General features: G+C 54.5%; 7 protein-coding genes across 7 annotated transcripts; 3 read left to right on the top strand and 4 right to left on the bottom strand.

Moving 5' to 3' along the window:
* Nucleotides 1-3011: 3011 nt before the first annotated feature.
* M406DRAFT_282375 (CNDP dipeptidase) lies at nt 3012-4793 on the bottom strand. The gene has a single exon (XM_040918477.1). The coding sequence runs from the start codon at nt 4599-4601 to the stop codon at nt 3165-3167; it is 1437 nt and encodes a 478-aa protein (XP_040771600.1). The 5' UTR covers nt 4602-4793; the 3' UTR covers nt 3012-3164.
* A 364-nt stretch (nt 4794-5157) lies between these two features.
* On the bottom strand, nt 5158-6602 carry M406DRAFT_295989 (yippee-domain-containing protein; the record flags this gene model as incomplete). The annotated part of the gene is made up of 4 exons (XM_040919220.1): nt 5158-5675; nt 5808-6074; nt 6144-6354; nt 6475-6602. 4 exons carry the CDS (start codon nt 6600-6602, stop codon nt 5526-5528), a joined length of 756 nt encoding a protein of 251 aa, XP_040771599.1. The 3' UTR covers nt 5158-5525.
* A 1663-nt stretch (nt 6603-8265) lies between these two features.
* M406DRAFT_342830 (COQ7-domain-containing protein) lies at nt 8266-9087 on the bottom strand (the record flags this gene model as incomplete). Its single annotated transcript, XM_040921805.1, has 2 exons — nt 8266-8909; nt 8973-9087. The coding sequence occupies 2 exons, from the start codon at nt 9085-9087 to the stop codon at nt 8266-8268; spliced, it is 759 nt and encodes a 252-aa protein (XP_040771598.1).
* Nucleotides 9088-9756: 669 nt separating this feature from the next.
* On the bottom strand, nt 9757-14751 carry M406DRAFT_20787 (uncharacterized protein; the record flags this gene model as incomplete). The annotated part of the gene is made up of 2 exons (XM_040915467.1): nt 9757-9954; nt 10126-14751. Coding segments are annotated over 2 exons (4824 nt in total), but the record flags the coding sequence as incomplete, so codon positions are not given.
* Nucleotides 14752-16281: 1530 nt separating this feature from the next.
* Nucleotides 16282-18202, top strand: M406DRAFT_108163 (uncharacterized protein; the record flags this gene model as incomplete). Its single annotated transcript, XM_040915287.1, has 6 exons — nt 16282-16289; nt 16343-16383; nt 16466-16632; nt 16692-16874; nt 16931-17689; nt 17747-18202. 6 exons carry the CDS (start codon nt 16282-16284, stop codon nt 17975-17977), a joined length of 1389 nt encoding a protein of 462 aa, XP_040771596.1. The 3' UTR covers nt 17978-18202.
* Nucleotides 18203-18605: 403 nt separating this feature from the next.
* M406DRAFT_324399 (uncharacterized protein) lies at nt 18606-19174 on the top strand. The gene is made up of 2 exons (XM_040919867.1): nt 18606-18688; nt 18754-19174. The coding sequence occupies exon 2, from the start codon at nt 18756-18758 to the stop codon at nt 19020-19022; it is 267 nt and encodes an 88-aa protein (XP_040771595.1). The 5' UTR covers nt 18606-18688; nt 18754-18755; the 3' UTR covers nt 19023-19174.
* Nucleotides 19175-20857: 1683 nt separating this feature from the next.
* On the top strand, nt 20858-23394 carry M406DRAFT_334244 (uncharacterized protein; the record flags this gene model as incomplete). Its single annotated transcript, XM_040920917.1, has 3 exons — nt 20858-22829; nt 22890-23305; nt 23344-23394. 3 exons carry the CDS (start codon nt 20858-20860, stop codon nt 23392-23394), a joined length of 2439 nt encoding a protein of 812 aa, XP_040771594.1.
* Between the last annotated feature and the right edge of the window lie 157 nt (nt 23395-23551).

Raw genomic sequence — 23551 nt, 5'->3', positions numbered from 1 at the left:
GGAATTGGGGGAGGATGCCCGGGGTGTTGGGAGGGGGGGGGGGGGACACAGCAGGTAAAAGTATCGTCATGTAGCCTATAGCTTTGTAGGCACCAGGGTCACCAAAGGTTCCCTCACCTACCCTTCTCTCCCTCGTGTCACTACCACTGTAAGTTACGGAATGAGGCCTCGATACCTTATCGAGGGAGACTCAAGGGTTACAGAACATAACATGACGGTACATCATGTGCCATCAGCATCCCGACCCCTCAAGGCTTCAATAACATTGCCAAACCGTTACGAATGGCTGACTTGCCTAGCCATAACGCCAGACAGACGCGTGAGCCCGACTTACAGGGCCCACAGGTGCAGAAACCAGTGGCTCTTAGTGGCCCGCCCCGTCCCGCTGGCAAAACACACCAACGCCCTCAGTATCCCTGACACGCCTTCCTGGCTTCCGCCTGGCCTGGTCTCATTGGACAGAAACCTCTTAAAACCCCTGCCTCTCACGACGCGTTTTAGTGCAGCTAACCAAGTAGGTTGCATGAGAGGCTGCACATCCTCGTCTTCACCACAAGGTCATCGCTTCACAGGAGTGAGGACGCTTCCGGAAAGAGATTCCTGCACTTTCTGCAAGACACTGAACGGCCCGAAGACGTTGTACATGAACAGCCTCATTCCGTCTACACCCTGTTATGACTCTTGTTATTTCAAGCCTGCTGGCTGCCTGTTCTGCCCAATGGGGTTAATTCGCAGTCTCGTTTTTTGACGCAAAACCCCTTCAGCCCTGGCACTTCCTCGGCGCTATGCTTGCAGATGCCCATCATCACATACATTGAGGCCTTAGAGATCAGCATCAATAGTCTGTCCACTCATGATTGTTGAGCCAACTTGTAACTGTGAAGGGCGCCTATTGTCCGCCCCCCCCCCCCCCCCTTCTCTCCCTCAGGACGTACAGCTTATCAGTACACATGCATGCAGCCTAGAAATGACTCACTTCTCAATTCACTACCTCCCCTCAGGACTCATCCTCGTTCTCAACGACACATTTGATAGGTCAATGGCACCCTTTTAGGGACTACACAGCCTGTGGTACATGTCCAAAGGCTGTAGATTCCTACCAGGACTTGCGTGCTTAGAAATAGCATATTCTAATTTTGGAATATCTGTCGAGTCATTTTTATTTTACGGAATTGAGCAGAACATTTAAGTAACAAGGGAGGCAAAGTGCAATAACATTGAAGAAAACAGACGCCTTCTAAGACAAATGGAAACAGAAAAATTAATTGGTAACATGGACTATTATGGTTCTCAACTAGGTGTCTTACAAACCCGTTATTTCAGTCATAGACTCGTAGCCTTATAAAGAGATGTGGAGTTTTCTTTTGCTATTGTCTTGCACTCCCTCAGCCGCGTTATAGAATCATGTTGATCATCTTGCACGCGAGAAACCCTGAATACTTCTCATGTCCATCTCGTGTTTTTATTTTGATTAGCTCGTACTTTCTATTCGATTAAACAAGTCTTTCTCTTCAGCACATAACATTCCACCCTCGAGAGCCTCATAGCCACCGAGTCAATAGAATAAAATACCAGAGATAAGGAAACAAAACATCATATCCCTTGCCAACAATTATCAACAACAATCAACAGAGTCCCCCGCCCGCCCCCAAGACCCAGAGCCAAGTTTCAACCCCCCGCCCCCTCTCACATGATCTCCAGGCTCCCCTGCGCCCAGCACATCCTCGTAGCAAAGTGCCAAGCCATCCAAGTTGTGACTCCGCGAGATCGTCTCAGAGAGGCCGGCGTCGTGGGCGCTGGCGACGGTGTCGACGGTGGTGTCGTTGGTGGAGCTGCACTTGCAAAGGGCTTGGTCGTGGGTGACGATGCCGGTTGTGAGGCTGTGGAAGGCGTCGAGGATGGCTTCACGGGTGGTGGGGAGGGTTGGTAGTGGTTGGAAACACATTGTTCTTTGGCTAGACGAAGATCCTGGACAGTGGGAAAATGATATCCGAGATCGAAGTGAGCAAGGAGTCTGTTCGCTGAGAGTGATGGAGTAGGCCTGCGTATATAGTTGTTGCTGGGGGGAAGTGATGTTCTTGCCCTCACAGTCATTTCCTGGTCTGCAGCGGGGCGAAGGGCATTGGTAGACTTTGTCATTCACCAACATGTTCGCAGGTCTATAGTTGAGAGCCCAGGCAGCCTAAAGGACAGTCGATTCTAGGAATCGCTGAGCTTATGCCGTCATCACTAAAGGGTTGTCGCCATGGTGCCGTCTTCATGCTCGTCAGGAATTCGGGATCCCGGTTACAATCGTTCTCACCCCTTCCATTTGTAAGACATTGATTGGCCTTTGGCGATGCTCACACTAATGCCATGCCTCATCCATGTCTACGCTACTGCCGCATTGTCAGTACGAAAGTACGTGCTCCATACTATCTATCCATCCAGTCTTGAGGATACCGGACCTATTGAGCGTGGCGGAAGTAGTGGGGGCCGATGGCCTCACCGCCTGTGCTTGTTAGGAATCCCGAGCACGGCGAGAAGGAACCTCTACCTGTGTATTCGATGAGATTCTCCCATTATTATGTGAACCTCTGACCCCAAGGAATATTCTCGGATGGGATGAATCATCACAGGTCGTGAGCATAGGTGTGCGGCAGGTGGCCTACGCCGTCGGTCGAAAATTTCTACGTAAAAACTACTGTGATATGCGATTGTCCGTCGGTAGAGCTATTCGCTCCGGGTCCTTTGTAATATTTCTGACAATCATTGCTTAATGAGTTCCGACGTGGTGAACATGTGGTGCGCGTTTCGTCGGAATAGCATACGGCCAACTGAGTGGGTGTATCAAGTAGTCGCATGTCTAAGAGCAGGGGTTTGGTTCGGTCTGGAGCGAAGAAGCTGATTGCAAGCGGATTTGAGGACCGGTTCCCCTTCGAGAAGGACAGAGGGGACCTTAGTTGCAACACGAGAGAGTCTTGTCTCTCTACATTGGCTTGAAAAAAAATACTTGTGAAGTAGTTAAAGCTGGATACAAGTGGATCTGATTTGGCGTCATAAAGTATAATAGAAAACGAGGGGCCTCTGGACGCTGTCCAGAATGCGGGACATGGGAACATTGCTTGGTATCTTCATTTTTGCAATCCATGTTAATATCGCTAGGACTACATGATATGCATACACTACTGCGCAGGCTCAACAGCCACATAGTGCAGGTAGGCACCCAGGAGCTTGATGCCCTCGACATAATTCCTCTTGTCCAGCTTCTCGTTGATAGAGTGCGCACCGTCCGTCGACGAGCCCATGGGCAGCAGAAGCACGTTCTTGCCCGTGGCCTGCTCGAAAGTGAGGGTCACGGGGATACTGCCGCCCTCACGCGTGAAGTCAGGCGCGACGCCCCAGACCCTCTCGACGGCCTTGGCGGCGGCGCTGAAGTTCCAGTGCTTGGGCGAGGCGACCCACCACTTGCCGACGTGCTGGGGGTAGACCTTGAGGGTGTTCTTGGAGCCGAGCTTGGCAAACTGCTCCTGCACGTACTTGGCGACGCACTCGTTGGTCTTGTCGATGTCCATGTCCGGCACGGTGCGGATGCTGAACTTGCCGGTGACGTGGGCGGGGATGACGGTCTTGGCGCCGGGGGAGGAGAAGGCGCCCTCGATCCCGTGGAGGGACAGGGAGGGGTATCGCCAGCGGGCCATCAGGGTGGGCTTCTTGTCCTCGAAGATGGTCGTCTTGCTGCCGAGCGACTCGTGCAGGGTCTCCATGGTGAAGCTGATGCTATCGTACAGGGTCTCCTCCTCGGGGCTGACTGGGGCAACCTGCTCCATGATGCCGGGGATCTGGATCTTGCCGTCGGTGTCGACGAGGGTGCCCATCACCCGTATCAGGTCGGTCATGGGCTCCTGCGCCGTGCCACCGAACACACCGCTGTGCAGGTCGGCCCCAGGGCCCGACACCTCGATGTTGTAGTAGTTGCACCCACGCAGACCGTAGGTCAGGCAGGGCTTCTCGGTGCCGAGCCAGTAGTTGTCGCTGATGCAGACGGCATCAGCATCCTTGAAGTACTTGTCCTTCTCCGCCATGATGAAGTCGTCCAGCCCATCGGAACCGTACTCCTCCATGCCCTCAAAGCACATGAGCAGGTTGACGGGGAAGTCGACTCCGGCCTTCTGGTGGGCCTCGATGGCGTTCAGCCAGCCCAGAACCGGTCCCTTGTCATCAGTCGAGCCGCGGCCGAGCATCTTCCCGTCCTCGGCAACCGTCAGTGTGAAGGGCTCGGTGGCCCAACCATCGGACTTCTCGGCGGGCTGGACATCGTAGTGGCCGTAGACGAGGATGGTACGCTTGTTCTTGTCGTTGCCATAGCGGGCTACCACGACGGGCGGGAGGTCGAGGTTGTCCTTCCCGTGCTGCTTGCCCAGAGGGCGCAGCTCGACCTCGGCACCCAGGCCTTTGAGCTCGGTCTCGAGGAAGTGGGCCATACGCACGACATCGGGACGGCGGGCATCCTCGGCAGAGACGGAGGGGATGGCCACAGCAGCAGCAAGGCGTTCGATGAACTTGGGAGCGAGGGTGTCGACCTGGCTGAAGAAGCCGTCGAGCTGAGGAGCACCGGCCATCTTGCGAGCTTGGTGGGCACGAATAGCTTCGGTGAGATAGCTTCGAGACTGCTGCTTGGGAGCACAGGGCAGAGAGAAAGTATTTAAGCTTGTCTGCTTCTTCTTTCTGCTGTGAGAGAGAGAGGAGGCAAGTCGACGAGGCGGAAGGGTACTGGTGATCACTCGCGTGATGGGTGGTAGTCGGAGAACGAGTGTGCGGGGCATTTGAAATAGTTGAGCATGGAGAGGTCAGTCAGGAAGTCCCCTCTCCCATGAGCCGGCCGCAGAACAGCAGAAGGCTACAATCGGCGTTGTGGAGGGGCTTGGGGCGTTGCTGAGGGGCACGCCAGGGGATCCACCCAGTGCCCGTCTGCAGTGCCCGTTGGTCGGGCGTGAAGCCCACTCAAGGTGCCTGCCTACTCGGGCAACTCCTTCAACCCGCCACAACCCACCGTGCCTTGAGAGCCGAAAAAGCATCATCACATGCAGAGGATTCTCATTACGAGATTGAGCAGGTGAACAGTAGTAAAGGCGTTTTCGCCTGTGCCCGTCTAGATCAGGACAGTAAAATGTCATTGTTCAATGGCACCAATAAACCCATTCAAGAATCTGTATCTAGCTAGTGCTATACTGGTATCGTAATGGGGCTGAAGTCAAATTGAAACGCCTTCCAAAACTCCCGCCGTGGCCTTACCATTCATTCCCCTACGCGCCCCTCCCCAAGATGAGATATCATGAAAAAAGAAAATGCTGGTCTTGGTATCAAATTATTACCCTCCCCCCCTCCTCCCCGGCGAAAGAGGGGCGGTGGTAAGGAAAGCAAAAGAGTAAATGAGAAACGTTGCGAAAAGAAGGGAAGAAAACGAAAGCCACAGAGTATGCAATGCCTACTGGGACAGTATCATGAGCATTCGACCCTCAACCCGAAAACTGATTGGGACGCCACTAGCGAAATCCGTTGGTAATCCGGCCTTTCTTCATGTCTTGACTGCTAGCTTTGGAATTTCGACGTTCCGCTACCGTGGCAGCATCCCAGACACCAGCAAAGATATCCTCACACTCTTCCTCGTCGTCGGAGTCGAAAACGATCTCTGCCTCGGTCTCACCCTCACTGCCCTCGGCCTCGACAACAAAGGCGGTCTCGCCATCCGCACCCTCAGACGAGCAGCTCTGTTTCCTATGGCCACCGGGAGTGGAGCTCTTTCTCCTCCCGCCAAAAGACCCCACAGGCGCGGACGAGCTGTAGAAGTGGCGGTGCGGGTCCTCTTCCTCGCCGGGCCGGATATCCTCCCAGCTGCGCAGGAGAGCTACCCTCTCTGTCTCGAGGATGAATTTTCCTACTTTGTACTTTTGGGCCTGCTCTCTAGCGTCCACGTACTTCCAGCCGATCTTGACACCACACGTCAAGCAGTTGATGTCTGCCACAACGTGTGCCCCCGTCACTAGGTTCCGAGGCTCGGGACGCCCGACCGTGACATTCACGAGGTTGGCGCTCTCGCGTGCGATGGCATGGTGACCAGGGGACACAGGCGTGTTGCTGTCGCCGTCGGCGGCCGTGGGAACGGAGGCGCTCGGCGGCGGAGACACGAGCAGGGCACGCCCATGGCGGCCCGTAAACCCCTTGGAGACGATCTGCAGCCCGTAGGCGATGTCTGTGCCGCACGTATTGCAGCGGAGGACGTCGGGGAGGCTGCGTGCTAGGCGGTTGCGCGTGGGATCGCGGGAGGCTGAATGCTTAGACTTTTTCTGAGCTGCAACAGGCGCAGGGCTGTCGCTGGGAAGCCCAGGGGTGTAGATCTCAACGCCTGCGGAAGGGCTGGTGGGTGAGCCTGGGCCGTGATCGGCCGAGGCGGTGGACGAGGGCGAGCTACTGAGCGAGGGGACCTCGTTCAACGTGGCCGGAGACGCAGTTGTAATTGAGCTCTGACGACGGCGAAAGAAGGGCACTTTCAGGCTTGGGAGGAGGTAGGTTGGAAAATGAGGAGCCGTGGGGCCCTTATTGCTCGTGGACGGACGAAACATGACTGCGGCTTCACGGGCTGTAAAATCTCTCTGGGATGATGATGTCTTCAGGCCGACCTAGACTGTCGTTCTTTCTTGTGGCCGCCGGGGCCGTGATGGATTCAGACGCAGGGTTACGAAATCGGAGCCCTTTCAGGGTTTATAGAGGGAGAGTATCATAATTAGGGAGGAGAAGGCAGAGTCGGGAGAAGGCTGAGATTTGTGGTCCCGGCCCTCTCGGACAAGTCGAAGGCTCACGACGGACGAGACTCCACACCTAAGTGGAGGGTAAATGGATGGATGGACATGAGTGGTCAGTAGATGAGAGATCAGATGCACTGTTATTTCAGGAGGAGGATTTGGGCGTTTGCTTGTGTGTGAGAAGTGGAGGAGTCACGGCCTCTGAGAGCAGAAGAAGGGGGAAAAGGAGGGGGGCAGGAGGGTAGGTCTGGTGTTGCATGACCTCACAAGCTAACCTTCCCCTCCCTGCAACCACTTACACGGCAATCGCGGGAAGCCCCACCGCGCCCCACTAAGTATGGATGTTTCTCTTCCTATCGTGTGTCACGATAGGACTTGCAGCCGTTTTCAGCTCCCACGATGGGAACTGGTCAAGTAAAAGCGATCTGAATGCGGTATGTGGATTGTTCTGTTGGGTTTTTGATCGCGTTTGTAAATTTAACATCAAGTCTCACTCCTAGTAGTATTCTTTTCTTGGTCGTCTTAGGCCATGGCTGTTCTATCTTATAGCAGTAACCCGAGATACGTACTATGTACCGTCAGGATTGAGTAGTATAGTACCGGGGCCAGTCGCGTTACTGCTCTTAGTGTCCACATTGGCCAGGACTTCTGACATTGCCATGTGATGGGATTGGCGCCACGCAGGTGCTGGCAACGAGAAAGAAACCATGACTTGTACCATCCTGCATAAGTGGACTGGAACTACTCTGTAGCTGAACAATTTGAATGTTGGCAAGGCAAAGCAAAATTGTCTTCCAAGTTGATGGCAGATTGTAGTCAAGCATACAAGGAAGGGGGAACACGAAGAGCAGAAATACGATCAGCAGGGAGAGTTGCAATGCGAGGAGGCTGTAATTGGTAGTGGGAGGTGATGGCGTTAGTCAATTGTTGTCTCTTCTTGTTCTCCTTCCGAGAGATAGAGAACGAAAATTCCCTGAAAGTCCCAGCTAGTCGATAGGGAGTATTACAGCACGCTCAGATACGTTTTGTGTTGTATTTCATGTAGCCGGAATAATAATTATGCACAGTAGTATCGCCGAGTGATTGAGGGAATTGTAGCGGCAGAAGCTGATGTCTCTCGCAGCTGAGATGGTACGCCATCATAGAACTTCCATGCTCCGTTGAGACGGCGTACAAGACTGTCTGTCGGTGGGGTCATGGCGAGATTGGACATTCTATCGTTTTGTCTAAACCATCTGTGCTCTCGTCCTAGTAGAGTTGCGTTCCATGACCGCAGGAGGAAGACATGGTACACCGCTTCCCAATATATACACTGTGGTGAGCCACAAGACTCGGAGCTGGCCACTGATCCCTTTCTATTGAGCGCATCTTGGCATCATAGGTGCAGAAAACCCAGCCCCTGACTCCGTCCGTCCTCCTCATACTGAACGAGCAACAGGACATCGTCCCTCGTTATGCCTCCATCACGGCCCCCCCACCAAACCTACACCCTCTCGCTCACCCAGATCGCCCCCCGGCACCCCGCCCTGATCACCCCCGTCAGCAACCAGTGCGGCTCCGCCTTCTTGGCATCGTGCTCGACCGCATGGTCAAGATGCTCCAGCTCCTCGTCCCGTATCCTGCGCAGCGTGCCGATCAGCGCCCGGAACTCCTCGCCCACCTCGTACCCTTCCTCCTCCCACCGCCCCACCATCTCCAGCAGCACCCGGATCTGCGAGTTGTAGTGGTCGCCAATCTCCGTCTCGACAGCCTCCGTGCACGCCATGGCCGCCTCCCGCCCCAGCACGGCCGTCGACCACCCCAGCCCGTACGAGAGCGCCGACCACACCGGGTACATGGCCGTCGGCCGCACGCGGTGCCGCGCCAGCAGCGCGTTGAACGTGTTCAGGTGGCCCTCCTCCTGCTCGTACATGTGTCGCATCAGCGGCCGCAGGTGTGGGTGCCGCCGCACCAGGGGCGGGGTCTGCGCCGTGTAGATGAGCGTCGCCGCTAGCTCGCCCGCCTGGTTCACGCGCAGGGCCGACGAGAGGTAGTCGCGCTGTGCCTGTGTCAGGGGTTTGCGCCGGCTTTTTTTACCTGTTGCTGTTGCGCCGCTGTTTGTGCTGCTCACGCCGCCGCCGGGCCGTGCTGGGTCGGGGTTGGTGTGGTCTGTGACATTGGCCGCGCGGGTGGCTGTGTTTGATATGAGACGTCGCGAGGTTGGGGGGAAGACCGCGGCGGGTGCGAGGAAATCGTAAATGGAGGTTCGTGGCGAGGCCTGCAGGGTGCGCTGTGCCTGTCGGAGCAATCTGGTTGACGATGCCATGTTTGGATATGTTGCTGTGGTCTTTGTGCGGCCCCCTATGATGGTGGTGGTGGGTGCTTGAGAGAGCTTCGAAGAAAATCAAAGACATCATCGGCTGTGGTCTGATATACGGAGCCGACCTCGGCACGACAGGGATGTACATGGTGCCGGGGGACTCCGGACTTGTACCCCTAACCCTCTTTCTATGAACAGCGCTCTACATAGATTGCCGAGGAAGACAAAAGAAAGGTAAGTCAGTGCTGGATAATGTCGAGAGGCTTGAGTTTAACGTTGTATTTCCTAATGCTATCCTGAAGATATACATCTGATGACCCTCAGCTGGGGTAGAACCCGTTGCTGGGATTTGGCAGTAACCGTCATGTCTACAGAAGAGAGGCCCCCAGCAAAGAAATCATACACCAGATGCAGAGATACACAACGCCAGTTGCTATGACCCATACCATACAAATTCTCCGAGTCCACAGTGTTGAGCCGTGGAGTGCCAAAGAAGTCCAAGAGAAGCTGCCGCCAGATCTGCTGAATCAGTACCTTCTCGGGATACTCTCCTACCGTGGCGAACCGGCGGCATATCCCACCATTTCGTTGTTTAGTCGCTATAGAATTGTTAGCCTGATGTTCCATGGCCGTCCTTGCTCGATCTTCGACACCGACAAGAGAAAGCTGTACTTACTAGATCTGCAGAGGAGCAGCCTGATCAACCAGCGTAAGCCAATCTCCCTTCTCCTCCGCGCCTGCGAGCCAGTCGTATGGAAACACAACCAGGTGGCCTTGGATCAGCCCGCAGAGGCCATCCATCATCTCCCGCGTCAGCAGGTTCTCCACCATTGGGCGGTGGCGACTGCCTCTAGTCGTCGCCCGCCTACGGCGCTTGGCCGGTCCTGTTGGGGTCGGGGTTTCCACGGCTGTCGTGGAGGACGACGGCGCGCATCCGGAACCGCTCGTCGCCGGCGGCTTTTCGTTCGAGCCGTCGTCCTCGGGCGTGCTGAACGTTGCCCGACGTTCGCGCTTGTCGGTCGGGGTCGCCTTGTTGCCGGGAACAAGAAGGCGAGGGTCGACTGCGTCATTCGTGTTATCCTGGGCTGTGGCGGCTTTCTCGGGCTCTGGCACCGACGTAGGCGCCGATGAAAATGGGCTGTTGGCAGGTGGCTGGAATGCAGGGCTTGCCATGGGCGAGTTGAGCGCGCGTGCAGCCGCAGCAGCCCTCTCGATATCAAGACGGGAGTTTTGTCGTGCATGGCGACGCGCTGGCGATTCGTTTTCGAGCGCTTCCTGGGCCTTCTTCAGAGGCGCCTTGACACTGCTTCCTTTGCTCTTGACCTTCTCTGAGAGGGCCTGTGCCGCTGGCACCGGACCAGGAGCAGAGATGCCGGCTCCGCCAGCTGTTGACTGCCGGCTTGGCTTCTCAGTCTCAGTCTGGTGACTCTGATTCGTCTGCTCGGGCCTATCGTTCTGCTCATGCGCATTCTGGGGTCCCTCTTGTGCCTCTCTGAGTCGCTTCTGGTGGTCCATGAATTCCATATACTGGGCCCAGTCAAGCACCTCGTTGTCTGGCATGCAGTGGAAGACCTGTCTGTAGATCTTCGTATTGTTCTCGGCGATCCGGTTCCAGACATTGTCGTAGAATTCCGGATCCAGTGGGTCCTTCATGCAATCCTTGTCGATGACTGCCGGCTTGATCTGGGTCGCCAGAGGGTGTGGGATCAGGACCGCCGAATCTCCATTAGAGTCACCCGGCAATGCTGGGCCGCCGATGTCCGTGTCATCACCCTGAGGAAGATCAGGAAGTTGATTTGCCCTGGGAAGCCCCAGCTGTTCGGTGCTCCGACGGTCAAATGGAGGCAAGAGATCGCTACTTGGTCCCTCTGGCGTTGGTTCGGTCTCAGCGGACTGCGGGCTGATGGAGTCCTGGCTAGCCGCCGGGCTCTCGATGGTGCCTTTCCCTTCAGGCAGGATACCGCGAGCGAGATACTCGCGCCCCTTGATGACGACAGTGTCCCTGCCTCGGTCCAACCCCTGTTTTTGTGCCTCTTTCCAATGGTCAGGCCCGTAGCCAGCCACTTCGCGTTTCTGTTCCGTATTGGGAGGCACGTCCTGCGACGCTTCTGAGTCGACAGAGCTGCTCTTGGAACTCGCCGAGGAACGACGCTCGTTCTCGGCGTTTGCATCCAGTTGCAGATCCACATCGTAATTGGTACTGTGTCCCCTAGACAATCCCGGCGGACGAGGAGCTAGGTGGTCACCAGAATGCGGGCCTGACTCGACCGACTCTTCGGAATCGCTGCCATATATCCGGTCCATCTCAGACTGGAATGCTTCTTCCTGCCCATAGGTGGCGTTCCTCTCCTCCTCGATGATCTCATCCACTGGCAGACCAACGTGCTCTCTCATGAGTCGCATGCGGAGGGTGTGCGCGAAGCGACCAACCTGGTAATCCTTGCCAGCCATCTGGGACCATATCATGTCCGTGTCCCGCACGATGGCAGCAATCTCAGAGTCGCGAGAGCCCAACATGGATCTCTCGTTGATGTTGGCTGAGCCTATCAGGGCGACACGGTCATCGACGATGATAGTCTTGGCGTGTATATACAGCTGCTCTGTGACATGGTCTTGGTTGGGTCCAATCTTGCCCCACTGGCGCAGTGAGAAGAATTGAATGTACTCCTCTGGGTCAATCCCAGCAGCACGGAGCCTGCCAAAGATCGAGGACTCTCCCCGGCAGATGCTTCGGTATTGGCATTGCATGATGAGGCGGACGCTGGTGCCTTCCACTTCGGCCACAGTGTTTTGAAAGCCAGGCATGAGGGGGATGAGAATGACACATCTCCAATCCTCGTCGTTCTCGAAGGCTCGCTTGATACGATCGACCAGAGCGTCTCCTATCTTGTTGACGATCGGGACGCCGAGGGCGTCTGCGCTCGATATGAAGAATTGGTTTTCCATGTAGACGAAGTGGTCAGATTTCTCAATCATCTGAATGTAAGCATTTTGAATGCTACACTCAGTATGCTGGGTCCCCAGCGACCAGGTAGTCGCAGATCGAAGAATCTGGACTTCACAGGTGCCTGTAAGACCAAGTGCCTCCAAATCCTCTTGACGGAAATCAGGTGGTGGTAACAGGAATGGCAGGGGCCTCGTGATCCGCCGATTGCGCCGGAGGTAGTTCCATCGCTGCACAAAGTGTCGCGTCAAATCTCGAGCGGGTTGTCCCACAACTTGCATGGAGATATCATGCCAGGGCATCCGTGGCGTTTTGGAGCGGTCGTACATTTCCTCGTACGGCTCATCCAACTTGAAGAAATCTTGTATCCTCGGATTGGAGTAGTCCTTACCGGGGAACATCTGCACATGTTCTGCATCCCTGGGAACGTTCTGAACCTCCTGCGGCTCGAAACCTGTGGGCTTGTCGTCGGAGAGAAGATGCTGAGGAGTGTCCCACCGCCCAAAGCACAAGTCGATACCCCCACAGAATGCAATATAGTGATCCACGATGCAGACCTTCTCATGATGAGCAAAGAAATACTGGTTCTTCTTGTATTGATTCGGAGATCTTTGCACGAAGATGTTAGGATGAAGGTTAAGCAGGGACCTCTTTGTATATTCCGAGTCGATAGGGACGGCAGCCTCAACGTTTCGGTACACGATCACAAAGATCTTGACGCCTTCCGAGGCTTTTTGTTGCAGGAGTCGATCCAGTCGCCATCGTTGGCTGATGCAAGATGGCCTTCTCATGTAGAGTTCTGGGCTCAACCACCAATCATGGATGTAGATTACATCCTTGGCCATGGAAATAGCACGCGACACATTCCACATGTAATCACGCCCATCGACAAGCCATTGGGCGTAAACATTCTGTCGGACCGGTGCGAAGCTGTCGAATCGAATATTGGGCGAGGCCCATGGCGAGTTTGCCATCATTAACTTGATCGACTCTTCGAACTGAGGCAGATCATGTTGCTGAGCGTAGAGATTGATCTTGCGCTCGGAGTTGATGATGGTCAACTTGTGGTGGTGCTTCCTAGATGAGTTAGGATCCTGGAGGAAGTCATCCTCGTCGCCAACACCGTCATCTCCAGCGGCTGTGGACTTGCCCTTCTTAGAGTTCTTGGCCGCCATTTGTCCGAGTTTCTTCTTCTTACAGATGATGTCGAACTTGGAGTCAACGAGATACACGTCGCAGATGTCGATGCTCTCAGGGGAATCGACACAGGCGATGTAGCTTTGTCGCACGAGAAACCATTTGCGATCCTTTCTCAGGATCTTCCTGGCCTGGTTCACGATCTCATTGGCCGGTCGCAGCTGCATGAAGCCCTCCTTCCCATGATAGCCTCCCTCGGCTGCGAGACGGACTCCGAGGGCCGACAGCTCAAAGAAACGACAGAGGCGGTTGCTGTCTGGCCTGAACATGAGCCAGCGCACCATCTCTCGCAAATACTTGTCCAGTGCCCTTCTCTGGTAGCCGGCGTACTTGCGTTTCTGCTCCTCGGGATCCTTCTGCGCTTCGAGCGCGGCTGCAGACCCTTCCTCGGGCATCGACATGTTGCGCCTTGGGCTCAGGATGTGCATCCTGGAGGTTTTCCGCCGGCTGTGTCCTGGTCGACCCTCGGCGTCAGTAGCTGTACCCTCAGCCGCCGTCATCTCGCCAGCGGTGGCCTCGCCAGCTGTAGCGTCGCCGGCCTCGTACTCGACGCCAGGTGTGGCCTCGTTGCCCTCTGCGACGGCCTCATCCTCATCACTGAAGTCGAGCCTTTTAATGTTTCGAAGGTAGGGGAAAGCTTTTGATGGGAACTTGGGTTGCTTTGGCCCGGCCCGGCCTCCTGGACGCTTTAGCCGAGCTGTAGTCACGCTGCCCTTGTACTTGAAGTGCATGCGTAGGATGTCACCAAGGCTCTTCTTGACCTTCCAAATCATGCGGTTCGGCCCATTGCCGTACTCCAGATGGATGGTGAAGAGTGTGTGCCGCTCGCTGTCGCCACGAACAACACTTTCGACAATCTGCACGCGCACCTGCTCCAGTAGCACCGGTATCTTCTTGTGGCCGTGTTCATCACGCTGCAGCATGCTGGCGAACATGACCACAGCAGGGGCACCAGCGCGTAACTCGCCCATCAGCTCTGTGGACTTGAGGTAGTCGATAGGCTCGCCTCTTCTGTGTTGTCGCAGAAGACCAAAAGTACTCTTAACTTGTTTCCATCTGTTGGCGCCGACAAGGGTTGAATACCGTTCCGTTCTGAACCGCGGTCTCCGCGGTGTCTGTATGGCGTCTCCATCTGATACGCCCTCTGCTCCACCTCCTCCTCCCACGCCGAACATACTGATCCGACGCAGGTGGCCTCTGCGCCGGTCGCCATGGTCCACGTCCTCGGCATCTGCCGATCTTCCCGCGTGTGAATATCCTCTTCTTGCGAACGGCCGACTCACCCGCCGTCCCTCTCCCTCTGATACCGCACCACGATCGTCCGGGTCCGGCATCGTCGCGCGCCGCGGTAGGTTGGGGAAGCGCCTGATCATAGGCGAGCCCACTGTCGCACCGGTCTGGGGGGTGTTGGGCATGGAATCGGACATTTGTTTCACGCGCCTCTGGAAGCGGCGCCTCTTCTTGAAGGCCGAGCCATTGGTGGCACCAGGCGTCTGCGCCTCGTCGGCGGTCTCCTCGACATCCGCATCGTCGACATCACTGCCTTCTATGCGAATAGGTGGGGGCGATGGTAAGGGCAACGGCTCCTCCGTCGCCATTGGGGATTTCGAAAGGATCTCGCGGTGATTCGGGTGTGAAGCTCGTGGTGGGATGAGGGAGCTCGGCCGATCAACGTATGGAAGATTCAGAACCTATGTGACTGTGGAAGAGGGCAAGCTGGCCAGGGAACTATTCTTGGGTCTCGTCTAGCGTGAAGCGCTTGCATGCGACGACGTTCAACGAGTCTCACGAGCTCTTCAGCAGAGCAAACACCTGGGTTCAAAGAGTACAGAAGTGACAGGGCTTTCTATCAAGAAAATTGTACAAAAAGGAAGGAAGGAAGCATATACGTAGCCAATTCGCTACTCGAAAGAGGTAGAGGGACTGGAGTTGTTTTGGGCGGTCAAGATATCCCTTTCCAGGAGATTGAGGTTGGAGGTAATCTCAAGGAGGTTGCTACCACCGTACTGCATATCCTCTGGTGCAGGTGCCATGTGGGGATCATCATATGGGTGCCGGGATCCAGCAGCAGGGATGGCTTCAGTGGGCTGCAGACAGTGGGGCATGGGCTTCCCGACCCCCTGTGCCCCTCAAGCTGCCCCAACGTTGCAGTGCTGCCGGGCTTTATTTCGGAGAGGGGGGGGGGGGGGAGGCATAAGCTTTAAGCTCATGACATCAGCAACGCTTGTGTGCTGTACAACTACAGCATTGCAATAAGATCCTCGAGACCCCACCGTTGAAAGCAGCATTTATTTGGATGAGAATGTCGGTCGTATTTTGAGACGGAAATTTCAAGATCGGTAACTTCCATGTACGAGCGCTCCGGTGCTCCTGTTCAGGGAGTCTGGAGGCTTAGCTGCAGACCGGATAGGAACAATTGCCAGACTACTTGGAGGGCGACATGGCAAGAAAGAGTAACATTAGCAGACGGATGAATTGTAATGGCCTGTAGTGCTCCCTTGTGCAAGTCACTTTCCTGTGAAGTCTCAGCAACTCGCAATGTGCACACAGCAAGGACCATGCCCTGGCAGTCATAAGAAGTCTTATATGTATGAAATCAACAGGATGATTCATAAGAATTTTGAGGATGCTTTCATCAATCATGGAAGTAGACAATTTAATAGTTTGCACACACTGCAAAGGTCTGTCGGGCTCTAAAGGCTGCCAAAGGCCAAAGGTCGGTATGGAATATCGTAGTTTTCAAGTGATTTTATCCAGCCATAAAAGGTGCGGGCCGGCGAAAAGGAAATGATGCCTTGAACCCGAGGCTTGATAGAAAGAAAAGGATAAGGATAGAAGAAAGGAAAAGCGTGGATAGAGATAAGTGTGTTAAAAGGACATGCGTTTTCTCCTACTACGGTGTTTTTGTTGAGGGAGCTGGGGTGTGGGGGCATAGTTTTATCCCTAACCCTTGGGTGATGTATCACCGTGTCAGAGCTCCTAGTAAAGTCTATAACCATCGCGTCGACGCGTCCCGACCATAACACCCAACACGACGACCGCCGTTTTCCTCGTGCGCCATGCCTAGGTACGCTCCCCTTCCTCTAGCACGGTTGGAATTCTGGCATTGACTTTTCAAAGAGAGATTATCACGGTCCAGGCAGGCCAGTGCGGCAACAGCAGTCAGTACCCCGCACCTTGTTGATGTCGAGCGGCGCCAATTTAGATTTAGGTCTATTAGGAAATCGTACTGACACCATCCAGTTGGCAGCCAATTCTGGCAGCAGCTTTGTCAGGAGCACGGAATCGGCCAAGATGGCAACCTCGAAGACTTCGCGACGGAAGGCGGCGACCGGAAAGATGTGTTCTTCTACCAGAGCGACGACACCCGATACATACCAAGAGCAATCCTGATCGATTTGGAACCTCGTGTACGGCCTTGCACATGTTGCCTCTTGATACTGACACACGTTGCTGATTCTGGCTGCAGGTTATCAACGGGATACAAACGGGGCCGTTCAAAAACATCTACAACCCGGAGAACTTCTATGTCGGCAAGAATGGCGTCGGTGCTGCGAACAACTGGGGTGACGGATATCAGACGGGCGAGTCTGTGCACGAGGATATCATGGAAATGATAGACCGCGAGGCTGATGGTAGTGACTCTCTTGAGGTAAGTGACTCGTGGTGACCGACTGCGTACGCGGGTTGCTAACTATATGGTCACAGGGCTTCATGATGCTGCACTCCATTGCTGGCGGCACAGGATCCGGTCTGGGCTCCTTTCTCCTGGAACGATTGAACGATAGGTTTCCCAAGAAGATCATTCAGACATATTCAGTGTTTCCCGACACCACCAACGCAGGCGACGTCGTGGTGCACCCTTACAACAGCATGCTGGCTATGAGGAGGCTGACGCAGAATGCCGACTCTGTGGTGGTATTGGACAATGGTGCACTGTCACATATCGCTGCGGACAGATTACATGTGCAAGAACCGTCGTTCCAACAGACCAATCAGCTCGTATCGACGGTCATGTCAGCCAGTACAACGACTCTGAGATATCCAGGCTATATGCACAACGATCTGGTCAGCATCTTGGCCTCTCTGATACCCACACCCAGATGCCACTTCTTGATGACTGCATACACCCCTTTCACAGGCGACCAGGTGGAGCAAGCCAAAACAGTGAGGAAGACGACGGTATTAGATGTCATGAGGAGACTGTTGCAGCCTAAGAACAGAATGGTCTCCACGGTGCCGGGCAAGAAGAGCTGCTACATCTCGATTCTGAACGTGATCCAGGGGGAGGTGGACCCGACCGACGTGCACAAGAGTCTGCTGCGGATTCGGGAACGCAGGTTGGCAACCTTCATTCCGTGGGGACCAGCAAGCATCCAGGTCGCCCTTACCAAACGCAGTCCATACATCCCAATGAGCCACCGTGTGAGTGGTCTCATGTTGGCGAACCATACGAGCATTGCCACAGTAAGTTCAAATCTGCCTAATTCTGTGTGACGTCCTGAAAACTGACGAGGCATGCAGCTCTTCAAGAGAATCGTCCGACAATATGACGGCATGCGAAAGCGCAATGCCTTCATGGACTCGTACAAGAAGACCGCACCATTTTCAGAGAACTTGAACGAATTTGACGAGGCACGAGAAGTCGTAGGCGATTTGATTGCGGACTATGAAGCTGCCGAGGATGCAAACTACCTCAACCCGGACCTGGGTGACAAGGCAACCACGGCAGAGACGGACAAACGTGTGGCTTGATTATATGGGGGCAGGTTTGGTATAAATTTCTGTAGCAGCAAATGGGTTGTCGGCTAGGGCTGAGGCGTTGTTCTCAAGGATGCCATTGTTGTACGTACTCCAACAAGTGGTGTTGGGATTGGGCTAGGTGGCTTGTTACTCTTCTCTATGCATGGGTCGGTAGGCGTTTTAAGGTGAGATACCTGTCAAAACTGACGCAGACACAACAATGAATTGCTGTTTGACATTTTATTGCATCTCCCACTCTTGTTCAAGCCTGGATTTGAGACCGGGCCATGCTCAGAAAGCGTGAAAAGATTCTCTCAACCTCCATCCACACTGACGTGCTTCTTGTACGATCGTCTATCAAAAGCCTTGATCAGATTGAGTAGGCGATCGCGTGGGGCGAATGATGCGGCTTAAGGCCCCATTCAATGAGGTGCTGCGGGAGCGGGAAGGCGATCCACTATTTTTGACGTCAACCCTTCTAGGAACGTCCTGTGGCGGCCTTGTACGTGACGTCAGTTAGTACGGAGCAATAGCTCCTATAGGCTTCCAGGACGACCTCACACCTCGACTACAAATAAGTCGTGATGCCCTTTCGATTCGGCGCACTTTCTCCTGGACAACCTCATCATCAAACAAATTGACAAGTTCGTCCTCACAATACATCAAAAAACCAATCCACTCAATCCCACCAAGCACCACACCTCACCTCAACCACTTCAACCAGTAAGCCTAGATCCTTTCTCCCTCCAAGCTCTATGAACGCGTATAGGGGTACTAAAACATTCAAGAAATGTCTTCCAACGCCGACAAGATCGCCGAGGCCCAGTCCAACCTGCCCCTCCCCGAGCAGCCCCCTGTTGCCTCGGACTGGCAGTCTGCAGACGCCCGGAACGTCAATGTTGGTGCCGGTGGCGTCGCCAGCGACATCTCTACTGGCGCGGGAGCCTCATCTGGCCTGCGCGAGCCTGCCTCCAAGGGGGCTGATGTTGATCTGAGTGGTGTCGGCCGCCAGGGCAAGGAGGGTCTGGACAGTGTGCCTAAGGATGCTACTGCATAAATTTCCTGAACCAAGGACAAGGGTTACACCAACGATGGTTGGGAGCAAGCATGGTCTGGCGTTTTATGGGATAGGATGCTCTGTGGACTTTAACAGCTGACAGCTGACGGTTGATGCCGACGTCGTTGATCAACAATGGATTTAATGACCGTACACATCCTCGTGCCATGTCTTAGATGCGTGTTTTGTGCTTGCCAACTTTCTTTCCGTTTGCAACAAAAGGCTTTTCTGTGTCGATTCTGTCGAAGGAGTATAAATATCGACTCAGTTCCATTACAGTAGTGCGGTATGGATGTGGCCTACCTGCGTCAAGTAGAGTAGAGAAGTAACTGCTCAGTGTTATGACATATTGTACGATCCATTCCCATGCAGATTGGACCGCAGGGATGTACGCCTTGGAATCTATAATCTTTTACGAATATTCCTATCAATTTCCGTGTTGTATGGTGTTCGTGAGGGTAATCTTCATGAACCTTGGTTTGGGGTTGGCAGTACCTGGGATGGAGGCCAATGTGGCCATTGGCCTTTGTCTTACTGCTCCAACTCATGCAGACACAAGAAAATGGTGTCTTTGTTCATGGAACAGAACGTTGTCCACTTCCAGCTCCGTCACAATATGCTCGCCCTTGTGCATCCGTCAAAGCTGAGGAAGACCTAAACTCAATGATCTCAAGAACTCTGTGTTGCTCTGCACAAAACCCAATATCGCTACAGCAGGTCAAAGACTCCCTCTTAGAAGACTGTGCTGACAGTTTCAATGTTAGGTACTGTGGACTAGGGTTTTCTTGGGGGTCCTTAACCCCCTCCCATGTGGAATAGATGATGTAGTTCACGGTACTTACCTGAGCAACCTCACTTTCCTGTATCGTCGTCCACGCTCCGTCGTCCACGCTCCGTCGTCCACACCCATAAGCTAGTTTTTCCCAGACTCGAGGTAATTATTAATTCACACCTCTTCTCTTCCACACTTCTCCATCAACACAAACTGTCTCCATTCCTTTTCATGCATCCTCTTGTACTCTTATTGGCACTTGGAACGGCACCTATTCAGCCTCTTTGTATGGTAGTAAACTATCCACTTCAAGGCTTCCTCCGTCTGTCTCCATGGTAGAAGGAACTGCTTTTATCCACCAAGAACACTTCATTCGGGTATCATTGCCTCAGCGCTGCGCTGTCTTGATCAGTCGGTTGTCAATAGCGCCAACGGGTCCAACAATATTGGCGCTCAGTTTTCTCGCGAGTCCTCCTCTGGAAAGGCAAGCCTGACGTGTTTCTTGTTTGCAGGACGACTTGGCGACCACATCGAGTGTAAGCAAGCCCTCCCACCGCGCCTTCTCCTTTCCTCCATCTCCTCTTGCCCCTACTTCCCCTTCCCGCCTGGATCAAAATTGATTTTGGCTTTCCTCTCAGCCTGGCCGTCTCAGTCTCGACTCCTCTCCAAATATTCTTCTCAACAGCTCCTGCCCCAAGTGAACGATCAAAGCGTTCGTGATTCGATTCGTCTTTGCAGTGTGTAAGCTGTGTCAACACCGAAGGCTCCTACCTGATTACCTCCTCCAGACACGGTCAGTCGTTCCAGACTCCTATTCTCCAGCCAACTCTCGAAAAGAGTTTCTCTTCTGCAGAGCATTTATTTTGCCCTCTGGTCGTTCCCTCTCTAGCAGAGCTTCCTAGCTTCGCGACGCGATCCCCACGTCATCTTGTGGATCTGGGTTTCGATGCCAGCACGCAGTCCTCGACTTGTTTGACGGGAAGACTTGAGTGTTGGTTATGCTGACCTCCCTCGCAGTCTCCAGGGTTTGCCACAAATCAATCATCTCGTCCCGTCCATCACGATGGCAAGAACTGCCGAGGAAGAGGCCGCCGCCAAGGCCGCCATGAGGATGGAGCTCGGCGCAGGTCGATTGGACGAGCTGGGTATGGATGACGGCGAGCATCGAGGCAAACGTACTTACCAACACCCTCCTCTCTTGACTACCGCCGTGGTCCCCGCACGCTTGTCTGGATCCGTCAATTCTCGCTGGCAGCAAGCCATCGACCGCGGTGATTTCAATGATGATGATGCCGCCATGGTCGCCGGCGTGGACTCAATATTCGATGGACAGTTGGCACGCGTTCGTCGTGCTGCCGCCACCGCCGCTACCACGGTGGAGCCGAGACACAAGAATATCGGCGGAAAAGGTCCCAAGTCATTCTCGCCTGTTAATCACAATGGTACTGGCAATCCTCAGGCTGCCTGCCGAAATGAAGGCCGTAGTGGTCGTCCTGGCCACTCTCCAGGTCAGGGTGGCGCCAACATATCGGTCAAACCCGGTGCGCCGCTGTCCAACGATGCACGCTCTAACAAACCAGCCGCGTACATCCCGCAACCTAGGTCGAATTCGAAGACCAAGGCGAAGACCAAGGTCCAGCCCGCCAGGCCGCCGGCTCGGAAGCCTCCTCAAGCTGTTCAGCGTCAGCCAGCCGTCGCTCCGTCTCAAGGCACAGTTCCACCTGCCCAAGTTCAACAAACCCCGGCCAAATCAGCTCCGACTCAAGCTTCTCTTGGACAGTCTCACGAGTCTGAATGCCGAGACAGTCAACCAGAGACTCCATCCCACGTTCCTCTGGTCCTGTCGGAGGGAGCTACAATGATCTTGCAGCTGCCGGTCGCGGCTCAGTCGTCTGCCTTTACGAGGAAAGGCAGACATGCAGGAACTATTCTCCTGGTCGAGGCGCGCCTGGCATTGGACGACATGTTCATATTGTCCATCAAGGAGCAAGAGATATCCGAGTTTAAGCATCCTATTTCGGCATTTAAATACTGGATGACGGCCAACTCCCAGACCGGAGAAGTGATGTTGATGTTCCAGGTCGCCAAAAATACCAGTCTGTACTACACAGTCTCATTTGGCAGCTCTGCGTGCATGTCATCTTTCCTTGAGGCCATTGGCAAGCTTCAGGAGCGGCAGAAGACGCCCCAAGAGGCTACGGTCAAGACTATTACGACGGACCAAGGTACGATCGAAACCTCGCAGATCAAAGCCAAGACGACGCCTCCCGAGCCCAAGTCTTCTGGCCATCAGGTTGAACCTTCAAAGTCGCCCTTGTCTACAAAGATGTCTTCCGAGGATCCTGCTGATCTTCTGATCGAGATCACTCCTTCTTCTTCAGAGGCTAAAGTAGCGAGTCTGGCGCAGCCCGTCTCTGCACCGTCCGCCTCGTCGACTGAGCAACTCGGCACTCGCCTACGCCTCCCAGCTGATATCATTGAGGAAATTGTGGAATTGGTGATGGAGAACGCCAAACACATGTTCAAGAACAGCCCTGGGAGTGTCACTTTTGATTCGATCCGTTCTGTGATCCGAGGCACCTCGGCAGCAGTTCTGGCGCACCACAACCAGGGCTTTTCCCAGCTGAGTGCAGACCAGCGGGCCACTATCGTCGAGGAGTACTGTTCACAGAGCGTGGAGCAGGCTTTCCTTGCCAAGCTTGCCCAGGATGCCATGTTCTTGGACCAGCTGAGGGCTGACGAGGAGCGCGCGACGCCAACTCCTTTGCCCGAGGATTTGCAGCCTCCTCGCGGTCAAGAGCGCACGGCCGCCGCGGCACAGGACCTTTCGCAGCGCACACGCTCCATAAAACATAGTTACAATATCGATGAGCTGATACGCATGCGTGATTCAGCAGTTGAACCTCCCCACTGGTTGGTAGACCTCGGCTACCTTCCGAAGGCCGACCGTCTTAATCAACGCCACCAGAAGCGGAATCGTATCATTCAATGGGACGAGTGCCATGAGAATGTGCGACCTGTGTCCGTCGCACAAGGTAAGAGCACATAAGACGTCTCGACAGCTCGACCGGTCGCTAATAAATCCCGTGGTGTAGCGGCGCGTGCCGTGCAGTCTGCCAGTGTGGTATCCGAATCTGCGCGTCAGGAGGACACGAAGGGCACGAGTGTCAAAACAGAATCCCAGACAAACCCTGAGGTTAACGAATTGAGCATGTCGACTGGTGGTGGCATGTCGTTGGACGGCAACACCGACATCGACGGTGAGACCTTCCCAGCACCAGGTACCCTCATCGGCCAATCCACTATCAGCCACGGAAACAGCAATCATGCTGGCTCTCATCCCGGTGGAGGCACTCGCTATGCACCCTCTTCTCATACCAAGGGCCTCGCTCTCGCCAATTCTCGGTACAATGCGGGCACTATGGAGCCTGCATTGAAGTCGCCATACTTGCAGGACCTGCAGGAACTCGACGCTCATTTCGGAAATGACATGGCGAGTGAGGTGGCCAAGGTAAGCGAGGCCTTTGAACGCTTGGGACTGTGTTGAAGGTAAAGACGGTTGTTGCTCATGGCCGAGATCTGGTACTTGTGTGCGGTTGATGGATCTGGTATTATGTGCAGAACGAAGGAAATTGAGAAAATGCTTGCGGGGCTTGGGTCTTGTTAGTACTGACCGCCTGGACCTGTGCATCAGTCGAGAGACTCAAGAAATTCGGAACGATCTTCATGCGTTGGTGTTCCCATGGATATAATGTCT

This window comes from Cryphonectria parasitica (assembly GCF_011745365.1).
Source record: "Cryphonectria parasitica EP155 unplaced genomic scaffold M406scaffold_9, whole genome shotgun sequence".
Taxonomy (NCBI): domain Eukaryota; kingdom Fungi; phylum Ascomycota; class Sordariomycetes; order Diaporthales; family Cryphonectriaceae; genus Cryphonectria; species Cryphonectria parasitica.
Note: the sequence above shows the minus strand (reverse complement) of the source record. Positions and strands in the feature narration are given on the sequence as shown.